At 42.1% G+C, this 21,956-nt stretch overlaps 1 protein-coding gene across 11 annotated transcripts in view; it reads right to left on the reverse strand.

Moving 5' to 3' along the window:
- LOC100023014 (tyrosine-protein phosphatase non-receptor type substrate 1) overlaps nucleotides 1–21,956 on the reverse strand; it is a 73,892-nt gene that overhangs the window by 6,398 nt on the left and 45,538 nt on the right. For 6 of the 11 annotated variants that reach the window (XM_056812375.1, XM_056812376.1, XM_056812377.1 and 3 more), the window contains exons 4-8: nucleotides 17,231–17,545; nucleotides 12,028–12,354; nucleotides 7,037–7,141; nucleotides 3,320–3,344; nucleotides 360–399 (exon numbers count right to left, since the gene is read on the reverse strand). In XM_056812375.1, the coding sequence (XP_056668353.1) occupies nucleotides 360–399; nucleotides 3,320–3,344; nucleotides 7,037–7,141; nucleotides 12,028–12,354; nucleotides 17,231–17,545 (812 nt within the window). Of the gene's footprint in view, nucleotides 1–359; nucleotides 400–1,420; nucleotides 1,893–3,319; nucleotides 3,345–7,036; nucleotides 7,142–12,027; nucleotides 12,355–17,230; nucleotides 17,546–21,956 lie in introns of those variants that run through there. The other 5 variants (XM_056812381.1, XM_056812383.1, XM_056812384.1 and 2 more) reach the window with 1 other exon arrangement.

A 21,956-nucleotide genomic window follows, 5' to 3' on the forward strand; every position in this document is an offset into this window, starting at 1 on the left:
TTAACGCCAGCAAGGAGATGGATGGCTGGGAAAAAGAAGGTCAGTCCTGTGCCAAGATGACGGGTAAAAAGACTAGCGGAATCCCTGTGACATCCTATGCAAAAGATTAAAAAGCTGCAAAGAGACCTCCTCCTGCCCCCCGGGAGGACAGAGACGAGGATGCCGCGAGCGGGAGCTGGACCTCTGCCGAAGAGGTCTGGCACGCGGGGACCGCTCGGTCTACACCACCCAGGAACGAGCTTCCTTCTGCCCCAAACTGCCCCGATTGCATTGGCATTCACCTCCAGCCTGGCTCCTCGGACACAAATCCCTGCCGCGGAACGCTCAAAGGAGCGAGCCCGGGGAAGCACCGTACGTACCTGGCTTAGGTCTCGGGCATTTTTCTCCGGCTCGTGTAATCTGGAAGAGGAAGTCAAGACGGGATGCATCAGATAAATCAGTAATGGCTTCATTCTAGTTAGAGGCCGGTGACCCAGCTCACTCTCCCGGGTGCTGTTCCAGGACGCGAGCCCCTGGGTCTGAACTAAGGCTCCCGGCCAATGCAGAGCCCCACCAGAAGTCTAGCTGGGTGCCCGGCCGGGTCCGCCGGCCTCATTAAGCCTCAGGGTCCTGACTCTGTCAAATGGGAACAAATGCCCACGCTGCCCAGCACGCCCGGCTCCCGGGAGAAAAGCGCTTTCTAAATATGAATATCATACAGAAACGGGAGCTACGTCCCTGGGTGAAGAAGAGAGGAATTCGGGTCTCAGCCCGGCATGGGGCGGGAGACGCTGTCTGTCTGCGCCTCTGCTTCCTTCTCTGTCAAATGGGGACACCCTGGCACGATCTCGGGCAGCAACGCGCCGCAGACGCCGACGAGTACTTCAGTACGGGCGCTGCTGTTCCTCTGCCTGGGCGTGATTGATTTTCAAGCGTGGACCTTGAGACCCCGGGGCAACACACTGGATATCATCAGCGTTAAGCAACAGGGTCTGTCCACAAAAGTGAATCTCGGCTGTGACAGGGCATCAAGCCGAAGGAGCAGTCACCGAGCAGGAGAAATCCCCCGACTGCACAGAAACCCTTCCTTTCTGGCTGGGGGGGAGGGGAAGAACATGAATCACGGAATCATGGGAATATATCCTAAATTAATTAATTAAATAAATAGATTTAAAATTATTTTTAAAAAGCCCTTCCTTTCCCGGGGGCGGGCACACACGACCACAGGATCCCGAGTCACGGCGCCCGATGAGAATATTATCATTATTATTATCATTATCATTATCATTATTATTATTATTGTTGTTGTTGTTGTTGTTATTATTATTATTATTATTGTTATTGTTATTATTATTGTTGTTGTTATTATTATTATTATTATCATCAGGAAAACAAAGCTCCCAGAGCCCTAGGCCACTGCATTGTTGTTATTTAAAGTCTAAAGTGCCGAAGCCCGGCACCTCCAAGCCCCAGCTCTGGATTCTGAGGCCCTCCGTGACACCACGGCGGCTCTCCTGAGGGAGGCAGGACACGCAGCATTTGTCCTCTAACCGGCGCTGCGCGGTGCTTCTTTCCCACTAGACTCCAGTCTCCTTTAGGGCAGGGACCGTGACTTATTCATCTTGACATCTCCCAGCCTCTCCAGAGCAAAGCCTTAGGCACGGTAGACACTCCACAAATGTTTGTTGAGTGAGTGTTTGTGTTCCTGGGTCCCCATAGATTTCAGACAACAAGCTCTGCCTAGAGAGAGGCACTGAGGTGAGTGGATGGGGCATTAGTCTTGGAGGTGGTAATATCTGGGTTCAAATCTGGCCTCAGACACTTCCTAGCCGGGTGACCCTGGGCAAGTCACTGAACCCCCATTGCCTAGTCCTTACCGCTCTTCTTCCTTAGAACTGGGACTTGTTTTCTTTCTAAGGGTTAAAGAAAAGCGAATTAACTCTCCAAGACCATCTACCCCCCAGGCAAGTCCCAATTAGTGTGAATGAGGCATCTTGTGAAATGGCTGCCTGCATTTTAATCTGCACTCTTCCAGGTTATAATAATAATGTAAAATGGAGACTTGATTCCAGGCCGACGGACGTAGGTAATGGGCATTCAGATAATGCCAGCACGTCACAGGATCCATTGTTTTTTAATCCCTTCTCTCCTGCTGTAGACCCCAAAGCTAGCTGCCCCCGGTGGGATTCATGATTTGCACTCACTGGGACTTGGCTATAAAATGCTTTGGATTCAGAGTCAGGGAGGGCTGTGAGAGTCATTACAGAGAATGTTAGGACTGGAGGCAATCAGGGAAAGCTTCTTGAAGGAGTGGCAGACTTGGAAAGAAAGAAGATTTCTACAGGGGAAAGGGGCATTGTAGAATGCACAAGCAGGGCCATGGAGGTGGTAAAAGTCCAAGGCATACTTGGGAGAACAATAGTGGAGTGAGAGAAATTTGGAAAGGCAAGATTTTATCACCCCCATTTTACAAATGGGAAAACTGAGGCACATTGGGGCTAAATGACTTGCCCAGGGTCACACGGCTAGTAAGTACCTGAGGCCAAATTTGAATTCAAGTCTTCCTGGGTCTAAACAGGGCGCTCCATCTCCTCCGCCACTATCCTCCCTGCTAGGGACTTTTATTTACATATTCAATATAAAACCCTCTCGTTGACATTTAAGGCTTCTCATCATTTGGCCTCCTCTACCTTTCCAGTTTTATTCCATTGCCACTCCATCCCCCATATCTATTCTGACTCACAGGGACAATGGCCTCTTTGTTCTCCTAGAACAGGACACTGCTCTCCTGACTCGGGAAGTGTCCCTGGCTGTCCCGCACGCCTGGCACGCCCTCCTTGCTCATTTCCACCTCGTGGCTTCCTTCCAGTCCCCGCTAGAATCCCCCCTTCCATAGGAGGCCTCTCCTGACCCCCCCCCAGTTCTTTCCCTCTCCTGACTGTCTCCAGGTTACCCTGTAAATAGCTGCTCTGCACGCTGCCCTCAGTTAGACGGGGAGCCCCCTGAGGGAAGGGGCTGCTTTTGTCCCTGAACCCTCAGGGCTTGGCAGAGTGCCTGGCACACAGAACGCGCCTCAAGAACATTTCCTGCCGGACAGATCACAGGTCTCAGCTGCTGGGTGGCCCCGTCGCTCTTTAAAAGCAGAGGCCAAGTATCTGACCTGAGGGGATCGTGAAGACACCGCTCCGGAGCAGCTAGGAAGCGCAGCAGGGCCCAGGGCAAGACTTGGTGCTGGCTCTTCCCCTCGCCTCTATTTACGTCACCTCCGTGACTCACCTTCTTTTAGTTAAGGCAACAAAATCAAGTATGTCCCCACCACCCACCTCTCGCCCGCACTTACCTCGTGGAAGAAGTCGAACCTTTTGCTGAAAGAGAGAGAGAGAAATCCATTTAAAATCTTTAAAAGGTTCCATTCTCATGACCTTCACGGAGGAGCCTCTCAACTTTCCAGAGAAACTTTCTTTTTCTTTTAAATCCTCGCCTTCCATTTTAGAATCAATATCATGTATCCAAGGCAGAAGAGCAGTAAGGCTAGGTAATAGGTGTTAAGTGACTTGCCCAGGGTCACACAGCTAGGAAGCATCTGAGGTCAGATTTGAACCCAGGACGTCCTGTCTCTAGGCCTGACTTTCTATGCCATGAGCTACCCAGCTGCCCGTAAAGAAACTTAAAAAAAAAACAACTACCACATTTCCTTAAAGAAATACAAAATTATTTTCTGGGAAGTGAGGAAAAGAAAATCAAAGCAAACTACGGGGTTCCAAAAAAGGAGCAGAGGGAGCCCGAGTAGAGACTCCCTGCCCGTTTGCATGGCTGCCAGCACCACCTTGGGGACCTCCCTTAACCCCTTTAACACTCAGCTTCTTCACTGCAAAATGAGAGTGATGGACTTAGATGATCTCCAGAGTTTTTTCCAGGTGAAAATTCCATGAAATGATGAAATTTTGAGGCTTTGGTTATATTTTCTTTTCTTTTAGAATCAAAGAACAAGAACCAAGTCACTCGTCACAATGAAGTGGCAGCGCCATGGAGGCCTGACTGCTGGGCTTAGAGGTGAGAGTCCTGGGTTTGAATCCTATCTCTTCCACTTTTGAGGTACTCTCTTTTCTTCCTCTTTGAGTCTCTATTTCCTCATTTGTAAAGTGGGATTGGGGTGGGGAGCAATTAGGAAGCACAGGCCTGGAGTTGGGAAGAACTGAGTTCAAATCTAGCCTCTGGCATTCCCTAGCCATGCAACCCTGGGCAAGTCACTTTAACCCCGATGGCCTAGCCCTTGTTGCTCTTCTGCCTTAGAAGGTATACTAAGCCAGAAGGTAAGGGTTTTTTAAAAAATAAGATCAGGAAAATAATTGGTCAAATAAAATGAAATAAAAATAAAAGCTTGTTGGCTGACTCGGTTTCCCCCTTTGTAAAAAGAGGGAGTTGGAACAAATAAGGACTGAGATCCCTTCTAGGCCCACTACTTCCTGTTTTCATCCTTCTGTGATCTAAAGGTCCTTTCGACCTCTCTCATCCCTTGTTCTAAAATTCCTTCTGCCTCTAACGCCCTGTGATTTCCTAATACAAAGCAGGAGCGCGAGACACAGGCTGGCAGAATGGCATACAAGGGTGCCCAGGGCACGACTAGGCACAGGTGCCCCATCTGCACAATCTGCCAGCCCAAGAGCCCGCAGCACAGATGAGAAAAGCTCTGCTTGTTGTGCCCCAGACAGGCCCGCTTCTCCTCTCTTCCTTGCAGCTCTCCATCCCGGGGGCAGAGGCGGAGGGGAGCAGGGTTCAGGGTGAAATCTAAAGGGTTGTTTCTAGCTCCTCCTACCCTGGGAACTTTGTTAAAGAAAAGAAATACATTTCCCAAGAATTAAGGAAGGAGCAAAGGATCATCACATTTAGAGCTGGAAGGGGTAATAGAGAGCTTTTTTATTCCAATCCCTTCTTTCCAAGGGGGAGGTGGACATCAAAAGTGGAGGGGCGGGGGCAGCTGGGTGGCTCAGTGGATGAGCCTAGAGATGGGAGGTCCTGGGTTCAAATCTGGCCTCAGACACTTCCCAGCTGTGAGACCCTGGACAAGTCACTTGACCCCCATTGCCTAGCCCTTACCACTCTTCTGCCTTGGAGCCAATGCATAGTACTGACCGCAAGACGGAAGGTAAGGGTTTAAAAAAAAAAAAGTGGATGGGCATCCCTGAGAAGGTCTGGGGTCTACACAGTGTGCCAGGAGGACTAACACTTTCTCTGAGGCTAATTTGAAGTGACTGAGTTTGTTGAGGTCCAGTGTCCAAGGGCCAGTGTGGTATAGGGAATTTGGAATTTAAAAAGGGGCAGGGAGGGAGCAAGGTGGTTCAGTGGGAAGAGAGGCAGGCCTGGAGATGAGAGGTTCTCAGTTTAAATCTGGCCTAAATGGAAGGCAGGCTTTAAAAAAAAGGTGTAGGTCCTACTTCCAGCTCTGAGCCTCACAGGTAAATCCCTTTAACTTGTTGAGCCTTAGTTTCCCCATTTATAAAATGAGGGTAATAATACTTGCCCGCCCTACCTACCTACCGGTGGTGGTGTGAGGACAAATGACAATTCCCTCAAGCCCACTGAAACTCTTTGAAGTACAATATAAATGTGATTTATTACTGTGATTAGGCTCAGATGCAAAATGACCTCAAAATTTTTTCCTCAGAGGGCAAACTGTCAATCAGTACAAGCTGCTCCCATGGAGGAACCTTTCTGGCCAGATGCACATACATTCTGTGTAAGTGATGCCCAAACCCCGAATCTCCCGATGCACCTGCAGCTGAATTCACCCAATTTCACAGAGCCTCTGTCACGACAGCAGCAGCTCCAGCTTGTAAACAAGTTCTATTTTATATATATATATATATTATATAATATATATTTTATTTATGCTGGGTTTTGTTTGCTTGGTCCTCACAGAACTATGAGGCAGGAAGCACAAAAATTATCCTCCTTGGAGGCAGCTGGGTGGCTCAGTGGATGGAGAGCCAGGTCTGGAGATAGGACGTCCCGGGTTCAAATCTGGCCTCAGACACTTCCCAGCTGTGTGACCCTGGGCAAGTCACTTGACCCCCATTGCCTAGCCCTTACCACAATTCTGCCTTGGAGCCAATACACAGTATTGATTCCAAGATGGAAGGTAAAGGTTTAAAAAACAATTTGACTCTCTCTTCCCCTCTATTTGTCACAGGAGGATACCGAGGCTCAAAGAGATCTCACCACTGGCAAATACCATTGGCCAGTCCTTGGATTCAAACCTTCTTATTCCAACAAGTCCCCCATGACACCACACTGCATCCAAGTAGCAAATAAAATGGATTTAGGATGTCAGAATGCCTCCTGAAGATGAAATATCCAGAGGGTACCTTGGATAGCAATTGAAGACATCGCAGGGTCCCGAGACAAATGCTAATCATGTCAAGGACGGTGTGAGCCACAACCCACAATCCCACCAGTGGACGTCCTGCCTTTCTGGGATGCTGCCGGCTGAACAGCCTGAGAAAAGACTAGTGACCTCGGGCAGATTGTTTCTTCGCCTTGGGCCCCATGGCCACGTCTGCTAAATGAAGGGAGACTGGATGAGGTGCCCTCCACGGTCCTCTCTCACTCTTAACGTTTTACAATAGTCACTCTAGCGTTCAGTGTTCCACGTTTCCTTCCATTCCCAGCACCTCCGATTTCAAAGGACATGCTTCCAATGACAATCTGGGTATCAACAGTACATGTTTCATAGCCTCCTCCAATGCTGATATTTTATTTATTGGGGGGGAGGGGCTGAACTTGGCATTTCATCGGTGCAGGGGACTCCAGTAGGAAAACTTCTGCCAATGTAGATTGGCAATCTTTTTGCAACCTATAGTCCTAGATTGCTGCCTGGGGTATTAAGAGGTCAAGTTCTAAGACTATAGGTTGCAAAGTGACTGCTTATTTGCATTGATGGAAGGGTAAAGGGGTTTTCCCCCAGGAGTTGTCTGCATCAAGGAAATCTAGGTCTAGATTTTTTTTTAAATGTTCCGTGATTTTGAAGAGGAAAACAGGAAATGGAATTCACACTTACCTTTTTTCTGTTTGGCTCGGATGAGGTAGATGGTGGCAATCAGCAGAGCTACCAACACAATGCTCACTATACTCACTGCAATGAAGATGTTTTGGGGCTGTTGAGCTGAAATGAAAAAGTTTGCAGGAATCACAGGAAGCAGGTGTTTTGTGTATGCAGGAAAAAAGAGAGTGAGAGAGAAAGAAGCTTCATTATATTAAATAAGAGTCATTAACCAGGAGCATCTGGATGTGTGTTTTCAGATGTTCTAAGACATGTGGACAGATTCACTGGATCAAGCACATATTCCCATACAGGCAGTAAGAGGATAAAGAAGAAATGATGTAAATCTTTCATGGGATTCTGTTTTTTTTTTTTTTGGTCATAACTTTTAAAAAAGATATTTCATTGGGGCAAACTAGGTGGCTCAGTAGCTAGAGAGCCAGGCATGGAGATGGGAGGTCCTGGGTCCAAATCTGGCCTCAAATACTTCCTAGTTGTATGACCTTAATCTTGATTGCCTGAGACAAAAGGTAAGGATTTTCAAAACAAAATAAATAAATAAAAAGAGACATGACATGGTGGAATTGCTTGTCAGCCCTGGGAGGGGGGAAGGAAGAAGGGAGAAAGACAATAAGAATCATGTAACATGGAAAAAATATTTTTGTAAAAATTAAAAAAAAAGCTGTCACTAAACCTTGCTGCTCTCAAGCTATTGTCCCATATCTCCCCCTTTTCTTAGCAAAACTCCTAAAAAACGTTATCTATACTTACTGCCTTTACTTCCTCTCTTCTTTTCTCATTTACTTCTCAATTCTTTTGAATCTGACTTCAGCTTTCCATACTCTATTGAAATTTCTCCCCAAAGTCACCAGTGATCTCTTAATGGCCAGATCTGATGGTCTTTTCTCTGACTTCCTGCATCTGGCCTTGTCTGTTGCATTCCACCCTGTTGCCCAGTCTCTGTTTTTGTGATATTACTTTCCAGTAGGAAGTACTCCTGTCTCTGATCATTCCCTGCCTCTTCTGGCTTCTTATCCATATCTTGCATGCTCCTTAACTATGGGTACTCGGAAAGGTTCTGTCCTAAGTCCTCCTCTCTTATTTCTCTACATTCTCTACTAGTGACCTCATTAGTTTCCAAGAATTTAGTGATCATTAGTGCAAATGGCATTTAGTATCTCTATCTCTATCTCCAGCTCAATCTACCTCTCTCTCCTTAGTCTACTCTCTCCAGTATCACCAGTTGCCTACTGGACCTTTCAAACTGGATATCCCAGAGATGTCTTAAACTCAATCTGTGTAAAAGGAAACTCGTCATCCTCCCAAGCATCCTCACTTCCAAACTTTCTTATTTTTATTGAAGGCAACATCCTCCTTTTCCCAGTGCCTCCAGTCCAGAACCTTGGCATTATCCTCAACTCCCTATTCTCCTTTACCCCATATATCCAACGTTTCCAAATTCTGTCCTTTTAACTTCCACAACATCTTTTGGATCTGACTCTTTCTCTCCATTAACACAGCTATTCTTGTTTTCTTTTGTCTATATTATTGCAGCAGTATCTTAATTTATTTCCCTATCTCAAGGGCAGCTAGGTGGTACAGAAGTTAGAATACCATGCCTGGAGTCAGGAAAACCAGAGTTCAAGTCCAGCCTCAGACACTTCCTAGCTATGTGATCCTGGGCAAGTCACTTAAACCTGTTTGCTTCAGTTTCCTCAGCTGTCAAATGAGAAGGAAATGGTGAACCACTTCAGTACCTCTGCCATGAAAACCTCAACAGGGTCACAAAGAGTTGGACATAAATGAAATGACTGAAAAACAACCTCAAATCTCTGCTAGCTCCAGTCCATGCCCTACATTGTTGCCAAAGTAATTTTCCTTGTACAGGTATGACTGTCACTTGCCAATTTAATCAATTCCAATTATTGCCTCTAGAGTAAAACGTAACATCTGTTTAGCTCTTAAAGCCTTTTACAACATAATCTCGATCTATTTCTTCAAACTCATTGAAACACTCTCTTTTCCTCTCTTCAGTCAAGTCAAACTGGATTCCTCCCTGTTCTTCACACATAATATTCCCATCTCCCATTGCCATGCTTTTGTGACTGCTGTCCAACAAGCACCAGAGAATCTCTCCTCTCTTAATATATATCTCAAACACTAATATTTACTGAGCACTTACTAGGTGCCAGGCATTGCATGAAGCACTAACGATGCAAAAAGAGGAAAAAATAATCCCTGACCTCAAGAAGCTTATAATCTAATGGAATACTAAGATCTAGAATGTATATATTGTCTACCATGTGCCAGGCACTGTGCTAAGTGGTTTACAGATATTATCTCATGTGATTTTTGACAACAATCCCAGGAGGCAGGTGCTATTGCTATTTCCATTTTACAGTTACCACTCTCCTTCTCAGACTATCTTGTATTCAACTATTTTGTGTGTATGTATATATATACATATATTTCCCCCTAATACTTATGATGCATGTATTTATATAGAAATACTTGCTTCATCCCCCATTAGAATGGAAGCTCCTTATGAGTGGAGATTATCTAGCACAATGACTGGCACACAGTGGGCATTTAGTAAATGTTTATTGTCCAGCTTACTGATGATTTTACCTATAAAATGAGGATAATGATGCTTGCACTCTAGATAATTTATATAAAGTATAATGTAAGATTCCTAAGGATAGGGACTGGTTTTTTTTTTTTTATTTCCAGACTATCTTACAGAGCCTTGTACATATTTGTTCTTGCCCTTTCCAAATATCCTCAAATTGGATAAAGGGGTGTCTGTCTACCTTCTTGGGAATGCCTAAACAAATTATGGTATATGAATATAATGGAATCAGATCTGACAGGTAGTCTTTTCCATGTTCCCCTAGTTTGCTTATTATAGTCTTCTTTTTTTATTATAATTTTTATTTTATTTTATTTTAATATTTTTCCCATGGTTACATGATTCATTTTCTCTCCCTCCCCTCTTCCCTCTCCCTTCCTGGAGCTGACAAGTAGTTCCACTGGATTATACATGTATTATATAATATTATTCTTTATGTCTAAATCATATACCTATTCTTACCTTATATTGGTATATAGTGTGAGATACTAGTCTCTGCCTAATGCCTGCCAGACTGTTTTCCAATTTTCACACCGGTTTTTGTAAAATAGTGACTTCTTGCCCCAATAGCTTGAATCTTTGAGTTTTATCAAATACTATATTACTATGATCATTTACTTCTATAAACTGTGTACCTAATCTATTTCATTAATCAATCACTCTATTTCTTAGCCAGCATCAGATCATTTTGATAATTAATACATTCCATTATAGTTTGAAATCTGGGACTACTATCCCACCTTCCTTTACATTTTTTAAAATTTATTCTCTTGATATTCTTAACCTTTTGTTCTTTCCAAATGAATTTTGTTTTTTTGAACCCCATAAAATAATTCTTTGATTGGTATGACATTGAATAAATAAATCAATTTAGGCAAAACTGTCATTTTTTGAGGGGATGTCCTTCAATTGGGGAATGACTGAATAAATTATGGTATCTATTGGTGATGGAATACTATTGTGTTAAAAGGGACAATGAACTGGAGGAATTCCATGGGAACTAGAACAACCTCCAGGAAGTGATGCAGACTGAGAGGAGCAGAACCAGGAGAACATTATATACAGAGATTGATACACTGTGGTACAAGCAAATGTAATAGACTTTTCCATTAGTGGGATTAAGAGAAAGAACACTATCCATATTCAGAGGAAGAACTGTGGGAGTAAAAACACAGAAGAAAAACAACTGCTTGATTACATGGGTCGAAGGGATATGATTGGGGATGTAGACTCTAAATGAACATCCCAGTGCAAACATCAACAACATGGAAATAGGTTCTGATCAAGGACACATGTAAAGCCCAGTGGAATTGTGCATTGGCTATGGGAACGGGTTGGGGGAGGGGAGGGAAAGACTATGACTCTTGTAACCAAGGAAAAATGTTCTAAATTGACTAAATAAAAATTTCCAACCCCCCCCCCAACTGTCATTTTTATTATATTGGATCAGACTACCCATGAGCAATTAATATATTTTAATTGTTTAGGTGTCTTTGTGTGAAAAAAAGTTTTACAATTATGTTCATTTTGCGTGTGGTTCTTGAAACATATGAACAGAGAGGCAGCTACTCCTATGGACCTATAATATTATGGTCTTTCAAAGATGTAACATAACCATAGCTAATATTTAAAAAGCATCTACAGTGTGCCAGACACTGTACTAAGTGCTTTAACAACCCTGGGAAGTAGGTGCTATTATTATACTCATTTTGCTAGTAAGTGTCTGAAGCTAGATATGAAATTAAGTTTTAATGACTCCACGTCTGGCATTCTAGCCACTATACCACCTAGCTGCCTTATAGTACCATACAGAAATATGTGAGATGGTGGTTCAATTTTCTGAAATGAACTAAGTATGAAAATTGTGGCAAATATAATTATGGTGGACTTTTGACTGGTGAATTGTTTCCCAACCAAAAAAAGGAAGGAAAAAAACATGAATTAAGCATCTACTATATACCAGGCACTATGCTAAAGCACTTTACAATATTATCTCCTTTGAGCCTCACAATAGTCCTTTGCATTAACAGGTTCAGCACTCTCTAGATGACATTTTGGAATAGTGGAATCAACCCTGGATGAGGCATCAAAGGTCTAGATTTTAGTTCAGGCTCCATTACTTACTAGCTGTGTAATTTTGGACAAGTCTCTGCCCCACCAAAGGGCAAGGTGGTCAGGAAGACTAGATGAAATAATGGGTCTGGAAGAGGTTTGTTAACTAAAAAGCCCTTGTACCCATGAGAAGGAGGATTTTAATGACAATTTGTTTACCCTCCTTGGTCAGGTTAGCCATGGTGGTCCTGAAAGAACCACAGTGCTGAATCAACACAGATTATTTCCAAATCGTACAACCTCCTTAGGAAAGCAAAGATAGACTCACATTCTTTGGTTTCATCCGTCTTCCCAGAATGAGATATGAGTGGTATTATGGTCTTGTTACTGATAGAAGTTTGGGAATCATGTGTCACCACACAAGTGATCTCCTTCGCTTCCTTCACCAAAGACATGTTGACCTGGAATGAGGCGTTGAAACTGTATGTGCCATCGTTGTTCTCTGTGGCATTGTGGTTCTTGATTTTATCTCTCTCGGTGCCATTCTCCAGCCAGCTGATATCCACAATATTGGGGAAGAACTTTTTTACTTCACAGGTGACGTTGGCGAGGTTCATGGGAAGTAAGTCACGATAAATGTTCACTTTAGGTAGAACTAGAAGAAAAGGCAAAGCCCCAATGAAGACCTGTCTGTTTCCAGTCCTTTGGACCATCCCAGAGTCACAGGGGAGGGGATAAGAACTGAGGTCTGGGACTCTGCCCTGGTAGTGAGGCATCCTTGAGTCTAACTGGGGAATATCTATTATCAGGGGCAATAGGTTCTCCTATTAGATTGTAAACTCTTTAATGGTAGAGACTATTTTTTTTTCTTTCTGTATCCCCAACACCTAAGCAGTATCCTGCACATCATTTGTGGCAAATGTTTGTTGACTTGAAGTGTCTGAAAACCACTAAGAATGGAGTCTGTCCCTCTCCTCAATTGCCCATTTCCTTCCCAAAGACTAAACTTTGCTCATTCGGGCTGCTTTTCTTGGCAGTAAGGATTCTTGGGGCTGTGGGAGCCCAGCTTTCCTGTCCCAGCTCCCACAACCTACTTTCCTCAATGCCAGCAAAGGACATATAGATTTGTAGCTAAGGGAAACTCCTTCACCAGGGATGAAGAAAGAAGAAAAGAACTCTTTTTTTCTAGGATTATGCCAGGCTGTTTGGGACTTAAAAGATACCACTCAAGCTCAGAGAGCTGATCTAATTATGATGTGATATCAAAAGTGAATGACTCAGGGAGAACACACCAATTTGTGACATGGCCATCCGGTGTCCCTCTCTTATTGCCTTCAGGATATTCTATAGCACAGATGAGGCCCAACCAGGAGCTGGTCAGCTCAGCAGGCTGACCTAAGTTCTTAAAAATAGTGGCTTAGACTTTGTGATATGCTCAGAAAGGGAATCCTTTGTACAGGCAGCGGCTGAGGTCAAGCAGATCCCAGACACCCTAGAAGACACCGAACATGGAAAGGCTATTAAGGAAGCAGGTACATCTAACTGTTTCTGTCTACAAAAACTTGGCTATTTGGTGGAAGGGGCCAAGTAGGATCAGACAATCCTTGAAGGCATCTGAACCTTGAGATGAGAGTCTGATTTCTCACAGATGTTAGCTCTTGCTGCACTCATCCTATAGTTAATCAACCAATAAGCAACTATTAAGCACCAGGTCCTGTACCAGATGCTCCGTTAGAAATACAAAAGTGAGACAATCTCTGCCTTCTAGGAGTTTACCTGTTACTAGGAGAATAGAATATTTTCACAGATAATAAGTAAATATAGGATATCTATGAAATAAAATACAGTGGTAGGAGATGGCCCAAAAGTGGAAGATGGAATGTTATATATAGAGAAGAGCAAATAGCCCAGTTTGACTGAAGCAAAGAATGCAAGAGGGAAGGTAATATGCAATCAACTGGGAAAGTTAGGCTGGAGCCAGCTTGGGAAGAACCTTAAAATACCAAATAGAGGAGTTTTTGTTTCAACCTAAAGTCAATCAGGAGCCATAGAAGCTTCTTATGGCTAGGCCTGTGCTATAGAAATATGGCTTTTATGGATTTTGAGGAGATGGATTAGAAAAGGGGAAAGAATAGAGAGAATGAAGTCAATTAGGAGGCTACTACCAAAGACTGAGTAAGAGGTGATGGAGACTTGGATTGTGGCATTTATGGTATGAGTAGGGAGAACAGTTAGTCAATAAATACTTATCAAGTGCCTTAATTATGTGCTAGGCACTGTGCTAAGCACTGGAAGAGAGAAGGGAATGGATATAAGAGATTTGGAGGTAGAATTGACATGCCTTGGCATTATGAAGGATGGTGAGAAGAATGCACTGTATACAGTAGGTGAGTTGAGAGTGAAGGGTTCAAGGATGACTGCTAGGATACTAGTCTAGATGCCTGAAAGAATGATGGTGCCCTCAACAAGAATAGAGAAGTTAGGAGGAGGGATCAAATCAGAAAGATTAGGAGTTTCTGACATGTTAAATTTGAAATGCCTATGGGCTTTCCAAGGAGAGATGTTAAGTAGGCAGTTCAAGATTCAGGATTAGAGTCCCAGAGAGAGATGAAGGTTGAAAATGTGGATTTTGGAGGCAGTTACAGAGAGATGACAATTGAATTCATAGGAGCAGATAAGATCACTATCGAGAGAGTATGGGGATAGAAGAGGATAGCCCTATGGGGCACCCATGCATAGATGGCTAGATGTGGATGAACTTGCAAAGGAGAACAGTAAGTTTGGTCTGATGGGGAAGAGAAGAGCCACAAAAACCCAGGAAGGAGAATGGAAAGAAGGGTATGATAGACTATGTCAAACCCTGAAGAAAAGTCAAAAAAGGAAGAGGACTGAGAAAAGACCTGCAGATCTAGCTATAAAGAGATCACTGATGACCTGAGAGGGCAGTTTCAGTTAGGTAGTGAGTTTAGAACAGGGGAAGTGGAATAAGTTACTGAGAAGAGCTAATTATAGGAATTATACTACCAAGAGTTGAATAGAAAGAGGTGAGAGAGCAACTGAAAGCAATGAGATAGCCTTTAAAAAAACATTTTTTTTTTAGTAATTTGGTTGTGAAAAAATTTTGAATGTGGAAGGAAGGAGAAATATAGGATGATAGCTTGAGGGTATGGAGTCAACTGAAAGTTTTTAAAGAATGGGAGAAATTTAAGCATGTTTGGAGACAGCAGGCAAGAAGTTGGTAGGGAAGAAGAGACTGAACGTTCTGGAAGGAGAGGAAATGATCAAAGGGGCCAGCTCCTGAAGGGAAGGGATCAAGGGATATGAAGAAAATTTATTGGTAGCAGGGAGAAGAGCCATCTTATCCTCTAAATTGGAACAGAGGAAAGTGGGAATGATGTTAAGGTAATTCAGAGTATGGAATTAGGAATGAGGGTGAGTGCAGAATAGATAGCTTCAGTTTTTTTCATTAAAGTAAAATTAAAGTCTTCTGCTGGGTGGTAACAGGGAGATCATAGTACAGGGGGCCTGCAGGAGAAGAGGGAATCAATTGATCAGGGAAAAGAAAAGAATTTGTAAGCAACAGTGAATGCCAAGTGGCAAACAGGTAACATTCGAGGCCCCATACAGTATGGTTGTGCAATATTTTCTAGAGATGCTCAGTAGCATAGGAGCAGTAGAAGAGAAGAGAGGATTGAAGAAATACTGGGCTGGAGTTTCGAAAGGATGAGTGATGAGCAGACAGAGGAACAGGGGATATCAAGGGTCCATGGCAGTATATGGTTGAATTGGTAAACTATGGGTGTTTTGGAGGGCGAAAGAATCAAGGCCAGAGCAGGTGATGGTCTGGGAAAGCAAAAAGGGGTCACTGTAAACCAGGGACATAATGTAATCCAAACATCTCATACAAAAATAATAACTGCTATTCATTTATCATTTTAAGGTATGCAAAGCACTTATAAATATTATCTCATTTGATCCTCACAATAATCCTGGGACCTATCCATGCCATGATTATCCCCATTTAAAGAGTGGAAAACTGAGGCAAGCAGAGTTAAGTGACTTGCCCAGAGTCACACAGTTCCATTTGAACTTGGGTTTTTCCAAGTTTGGGTTCAGTACCCCGTCCACTGCACCACCTAGATGCCTCTGAGTAGCATACAGTATAAGCATTTTTATGCCTCTAATCCAATACAACTTTGTCCCTCTTTGAAGTGACCTCTGTATATGATGAAACACAACCCCCCAAGCACAACCCTCTTCATATTTCTCACCCTCTGTCTCCTTTGTTTCAGTCTCTGGGAAGACCTGATTTCCTTATGGGAACCTCAGGTTAATTCTTTACCAAGCTAGAGTACACCCTTTGTATCTATGAGATCCTTAAGATTCATCTTCCCTGTAAACCAGCAAGGAAGATGAGTGTAACTGCTTGCACATTGCTTTGATTGATGTATTTCCATTGGAAATTCTGCATGCCCAGTGGAGTCTGAAGTCCCCCAATCCTATCAAAACACTAAAACTACCCTTTCCTTACCACGTAAGATTCCTGATCAAGGTGCAATGGAAAAAGAACTGGGTCTGGAGACTTGAGTTCAAATCTGACCCCAGATACTTACTGTGTGATCTTGGAAGAGTCTGTTTGCCTCATTTTCCTGCATTTGTTAAAGGGGATAATTACAAAACCTACCTCACATGAGTCCTTTTGGTTTCTATATCATCTTTTTCACCATAGCTTTGGGAGCCAGACTAAGTAAGTATTGTTATGCCTTATTTTACAGATGTGGAAATAGTCTCAGAAGGTTTTACGTCTTGCCCAGGGTCAAAGATGTGGCAAATAACAGTTCTTGACCCAAATCTTCTAACTCCTTTTCCCCACTATACCATATTCCTCTATTTCCTTTTCCTCTGCTTTCCTGGCATTCTGAGGGCAAAGGCTCTGGTACTGTCCATAACCCCATGTCCAATGCTGAATTGGAAAGCAATTCCATGGTATCATGGGAGGATCACTAGTTTGGGGATCAGGAAGCCTAGATTTGATTCCATTTCCAAAGCTTACTAGATGTGTAACCCCCAAGGAAGTCACTTTGAATTTTTAAGCTTTCCACTTCCTCATCTATAAACACATCTGGAACACAAGGAGAGAAAAGCCGTGTGAGCTCTCAGGGGACTGGGAACTGTTATCTCGATTCTCTGAAGAGTGAACTCAGGAGACAGGAGAAGGGATGCTGTGAGTAAGGGATAAAGATACATGGAAAGGCAGTTCCCAGGGCCAAATCTCAGAAGATTCTCTTTGGGCTGCACGGTTAATAGCTAAAGGTCAATTTTTTGAAGCAGCTCTGGTTCAGGCCAATCAGTCCATGAGCATTTAGTAAGTGCCTACGATGTACCAGGTCCTGTGCCAAGAGCTGGGGATAGAAAGAGAGGCAGAAGACAGTCCCTGCTCAGGTCTAAAGAAGGGTCGCCTATGCTCCAGAGCTAATTAGGGAAAATAGGGTAGGAAGTGGGGAATGTGTTCAGGGCAAAGGTTCACCTACCTCGAATAATGCTGGACAAATTCATTTTCCCTTGAAGAGGAGTCTCTAATGTTTCATGATCCACCTCGCAGATGATCTTGGAGTGGACATCATTAGCTTCCAGTTTCACCTGAGTTGTGCTGGTGATGTTGTAGGAGACGCTATTATTCTCAGGGAAAATCTTGGGTAAGTTGGTGGTAATGTCATTGTTATTTTTAAGCCATTTCAGTTTGATGTCTTTGGGGGAGAAGCCATGTGCCTTACAGGTGAAATTCTCCACCTGCCCAACGTTTATTCTCCCCTGGGGGCCAGACACCAAAGGTTGAGAAGGCTTGGCTGAAGATAGAAACAATTAATAAATACATTGAAATTAAAGTTCTAAATAAACCATTAATAAAAATATCAAGAAAATACAAAAGAATCATTACCAATGCCCAGTCCCTTAGTTACTTCTTTAAATTATTGCTACTTGGCTTCATCTTAATTCTCTATCAGTTTCACAAAAGGGATTTTTAAAAACTATAAATACAGTAGAAATGGCAAAAATGTGTGCCTACTGATGCCATAAACTTCACTTATATATAGTACTTCTTTACTGAGAGTGTTAGGAGAAAGAAAATATGTTTAGGTCTTCTCAATCCATCCTATTTTGCTAAAAACTATGGAAAGGACACTGGCTTTGGAGTCAGAAGACCTGGGTTCAATTCCTCTGTTGGATGTTTATTGCTCAGATGACTTTGTATAAGTCACTCACCCCCCCTGGGCTTCAGTTTTCCTCACCTATAAAATGAAGAGTTTCTTCCTTTTCCCCTTATGTTTGTGTCTGTGTTTTCTTTTGCAATGTGGCTAATAAGGAAATGTTTTGAATAATTTCACATGTTTAACAGATATAATAGTGGGGTGAGGGAGTGGTAGAGGAAGAGAATCTGGATCTCAACATTTAAAAATTTTAATGTTAAGATTTTTGTATGTGTGAGTAGAAAATATTTAATGAAATAAATTAAATATATATATTTAATTTTTAAAATATTTTTCCATGGTCACATAATTCATTTTCTCTCCCCCCTCCCACAGCTGACAGACCATTCCACTAAGTTATACAAATGTTATCATTTGATGCCTAGTTCCATATTATTCATTTTTCTAACAGAGCAATCTTTTAAAACCAAAACCATAGATCATATACCCATACAAATGTAATAAATCATATGGTTTGTTTGTTTTTTCTGTGTTTCTACTCCCACAGTTCTTTCTCTAGATGTAGATAGCATGCTTTCTCTTATGTCCCTCGGGATTATCCTGGATCATCACATTGCTACTAGTAGCAAATTCTATTACATTTGATCATTCCACAAAGTTTCAGTCTCTATGTACATTGTTCTCCTGGTTCTGCTCCTCTCACTCTGCATCACTTCCTGGAGGTTGTTCCAGTTCACATGGAATTCCTCCACTTTATTATTCCTTTTAGCACAATAGTATTCCATCACCATCAGATACCACAATTTGTTCAGCCATTCCCCAATTGAAGGGCATCCCCTCGTTTTCCAATTTTTTTTTGTCACCACAAAGAGCGCAGCTATGAATATTTTGGTACAAGTTTTTTTTTTTTAATTATTATTATCTCTTTGGGGCACAAACCTAGTAGTAGTATTGCTGAACCAAAGGGCAAGCATTCTTTTATTTTTTTTTAAACCCTTACCTTCCATCTTAGACTCAATACTATGCATTGGTTCCAAGGCAGAAGAGTGGTAATGGCTAGGCAATGGGGGTTAGGTGACTTGCCCAGAGTCACACAACTAAGAAGTATCTGAGGCTAGAACTGAACTCAGGACCTCCCATCTCTGGGCCTGGCTCTCAATCCACTGAGCCACCCAGCTGCTCCCAGCAGTATTCCTTTAAAGCCCTTTGGGCACAATTCCAAATTGCCTTCTAGAAAAAACAATGTATTCAAAAATGAAATAATGAAAGAGATGGAAAGGGGAAAAGGAATAAGTATTTATAAAGCACTTATCACATGCCAGGCACTGTACTAAACACTTTTTACAAATATTATCTCATTCAATATCTCTCTATAACCCTAAATAGGAAGCACTATAATTATCCTTATTTTATAGATGAGGAAAATGAGGCAAACAGAGGTTAAGTGACTTGCCCAGGGTCACAAGGCTACCAAGTATCTGAGGTCAGAAGGTTTCAAAGAAACCTGGAATACCTGAATGAACAATCCAGAGTGAAGAGAGCAGAACTAGGACAATGATTTTTAAAATAACAACATTGAAAAGTCAAATAACTCTGAAAGACTTTAAAGCCAAATAATTTAGTGATCAATCACAATTCTAAAGGACCAGTGAGGAAGAAGACTACCTATCTCCTGACCAAGAATTAATGGACTCAAGAAGAAGAATTTTTGTGGAATGTTTTTGCTTGACAATGCATATTTATTACAAGTTTCTCCCTGCACCTTCCTGAGATTGGGAGGTTGAGATGAGAGGTAGAGGAAAACAAAATGCCTTTCTGTACCTGGTACTAAACCCTTTTTATCAATATTATCTCATTCAATATCTCACTATAACACTGTATAGTAAGTGCTATTATTATCCTTATTTTATAAATGAGGTTGTTTCCTGGCCGCCCATGCTGCTTTAAACCTATCACGGTGTGAAGAAGCCTCTAAGATGATTTAGACCAATCCCATACCTAAGAAGGAATCTCCCCTACAACTTATTCACATTTAGCCACTTTAAAAAATCTAAAGTAATGGAGAACTCATGACTTCCTAAGGTAACCCAGGCTACTTTTGGACATTTCTGATTAGAATATTTTTCTGTATAAGAAGTTGAAATCTGCTTCTGCAATTTCTGTGTATTACTCCTATTTCTCTTTCCTGAGACCAGAGAGAACAAGTCTTATCCCTCTTACTCAAGATAATTCTTCAGGAGGCAAAGCTAAGATGCCAGAGTATAGGTAGCAATCCAGCTGAACTCGTCCCTCTTTAAAATAACTCCTCAAATCAAATTTTGGAGTGGCAGGGCCAATAAAAGGTCAAAATGAGACATTATTTTCCAGCCAAAGGCAACTACAAAAATCAATAAGAGAGGTCTATACTGGAACTAGAGCCCAGTCTAGAGAGCACCACATTCTGCAAGGCCCTGGAGGCAAGCTACAATAGCAACAGCAGCTTCAGGAACTCTTAGACCAGAAAATTATGAAAAGAGAATTAACAGGGGCAGCTAGTGGTTCAGTGGATAGAATGCCAGACCTGGAGATAAAAGGTCCTGGGTTAAAATCTGGCTTCAAACACTTCCCACCTCTGTGACCTTGGGCAAGTCATTTTACCCCAATCACTTAGCCTTTTGCCTTGGAAAACCAATTTGTGGTATTGATTCTCAAAGAGAAGGCAAAGATTTTTTAAAAGAGCTCAGTAGAAAAGGCACAAAAAATACTGAAGAAAGTAAAATCTCAAAAAATAGAATCAGCTTATTGGCAAAAGAGGCACAAAAATTCAATGAAGAATAGAACTCTTTTAAAACTGTAACTGGTTAAATGAAAAAAGGGATACAAAAATTCATTGAAGAAAATAACTTCTTAAAAATCAGAATTAGGTCCATAGAAGCTAATGACTTCATAAGGCATCAAGAAATAATAAAACAAAGTCAATAGCATGAAAACATAGAAGAAAATGAAATATTGCATCAGAAAAACAACAAAAAATTGAATACTACATCAGAAAATAGATCAAAGAGATATAATTTAAGAATTATTGGACTGCCTGAAAGTCACAATCAAAAAACAGTCTGAGGGGACAGCTTGGTGGCTTAGTGGATTGAGAGCCTGGCCTAGAGACAGTAGGTCCAGGGTTTCAATTTTACCCTCCATCTTAGAATCAATAATGTATATTGGTTCCAAGGCAGAAGAGCAGTAAGGGCTAGGCAATGGGGGTTAAGTGACTTGCCCAGAGTCACACAGCTAGGAAGTTCTGAAGCCAGTTTTGAATGCAAGACCTCCCACCTCCAGGCCTGGGGCTCTATCCACTAAGCCACCTAGCTGTCCTCAGAAATTATATTTCAAGAAATTATAAAGGAAAATTGCCCTAAAATCTTAGTTCCAGAGGGTAAAATAGAAATGGAAAGAATGTATTTATCAACTCCTGAAAGAGATTATCAAATGAAAACTCCCAGGGATGTTACAGTCAAATTCCAGAGCTTCTAGGCAAGGAGGAAATATCACAAGCAGCCAGAAAAAAAAATTCAAATATAGTAGAGCCACTCAGGATTATGCAAGATTTAGAAGCTTCCACATTAAAGGAGTAGAATGCTTAAAAAAAGATATTCTGGAGACAAAGGAGCCAGGAGTACAACCAAGAATCCCCAGCGAATCCGAGTATAATCCTTCAGGGGGAAACATTGCTATTTACTGAAATAGAGGATTTTCAAGCATTCCTGATGGGAAAAAAAAAATCATAGCAGAGAGACATGAAAAGGTAAATAAGAAAGAATAACCATAAGAATCAATAAAGCTAAACTGTTTATATTCCTACATGGGAAAATGATAATTGTAACTCCTAAGAACTTTTATTATTAGTAGGGCAGTTAAAAGGGGTCTACATAACTGTGAGTCAAATATTTTGGGGTTATCTCTCCCAACAAAAATATAGTGAGAAAGGGATGTACTGGGAAAAAGGAAAAGGAAGAGGTAGAATGGGGGAAATTTTCTTATAGAAAAGAGAAAAGAAAAGACAGAGCTTTTA

This window comes from Monodelphis domestica, chromosome 1 (assembly GCF_027887165.1).
Source record: "Monodelphis domestica isolate mMonDom1 chromosome 1, mMonDom1.pri, whole genome shotgun sequence".
NCBI classification, from domain to species: domain Eukaryota; kingdom Metazoa; phylum Chordata; class Mammalia; order Didelphimorphia; family Didelphidae; genus Monodelphis; species Monodelphis domestica.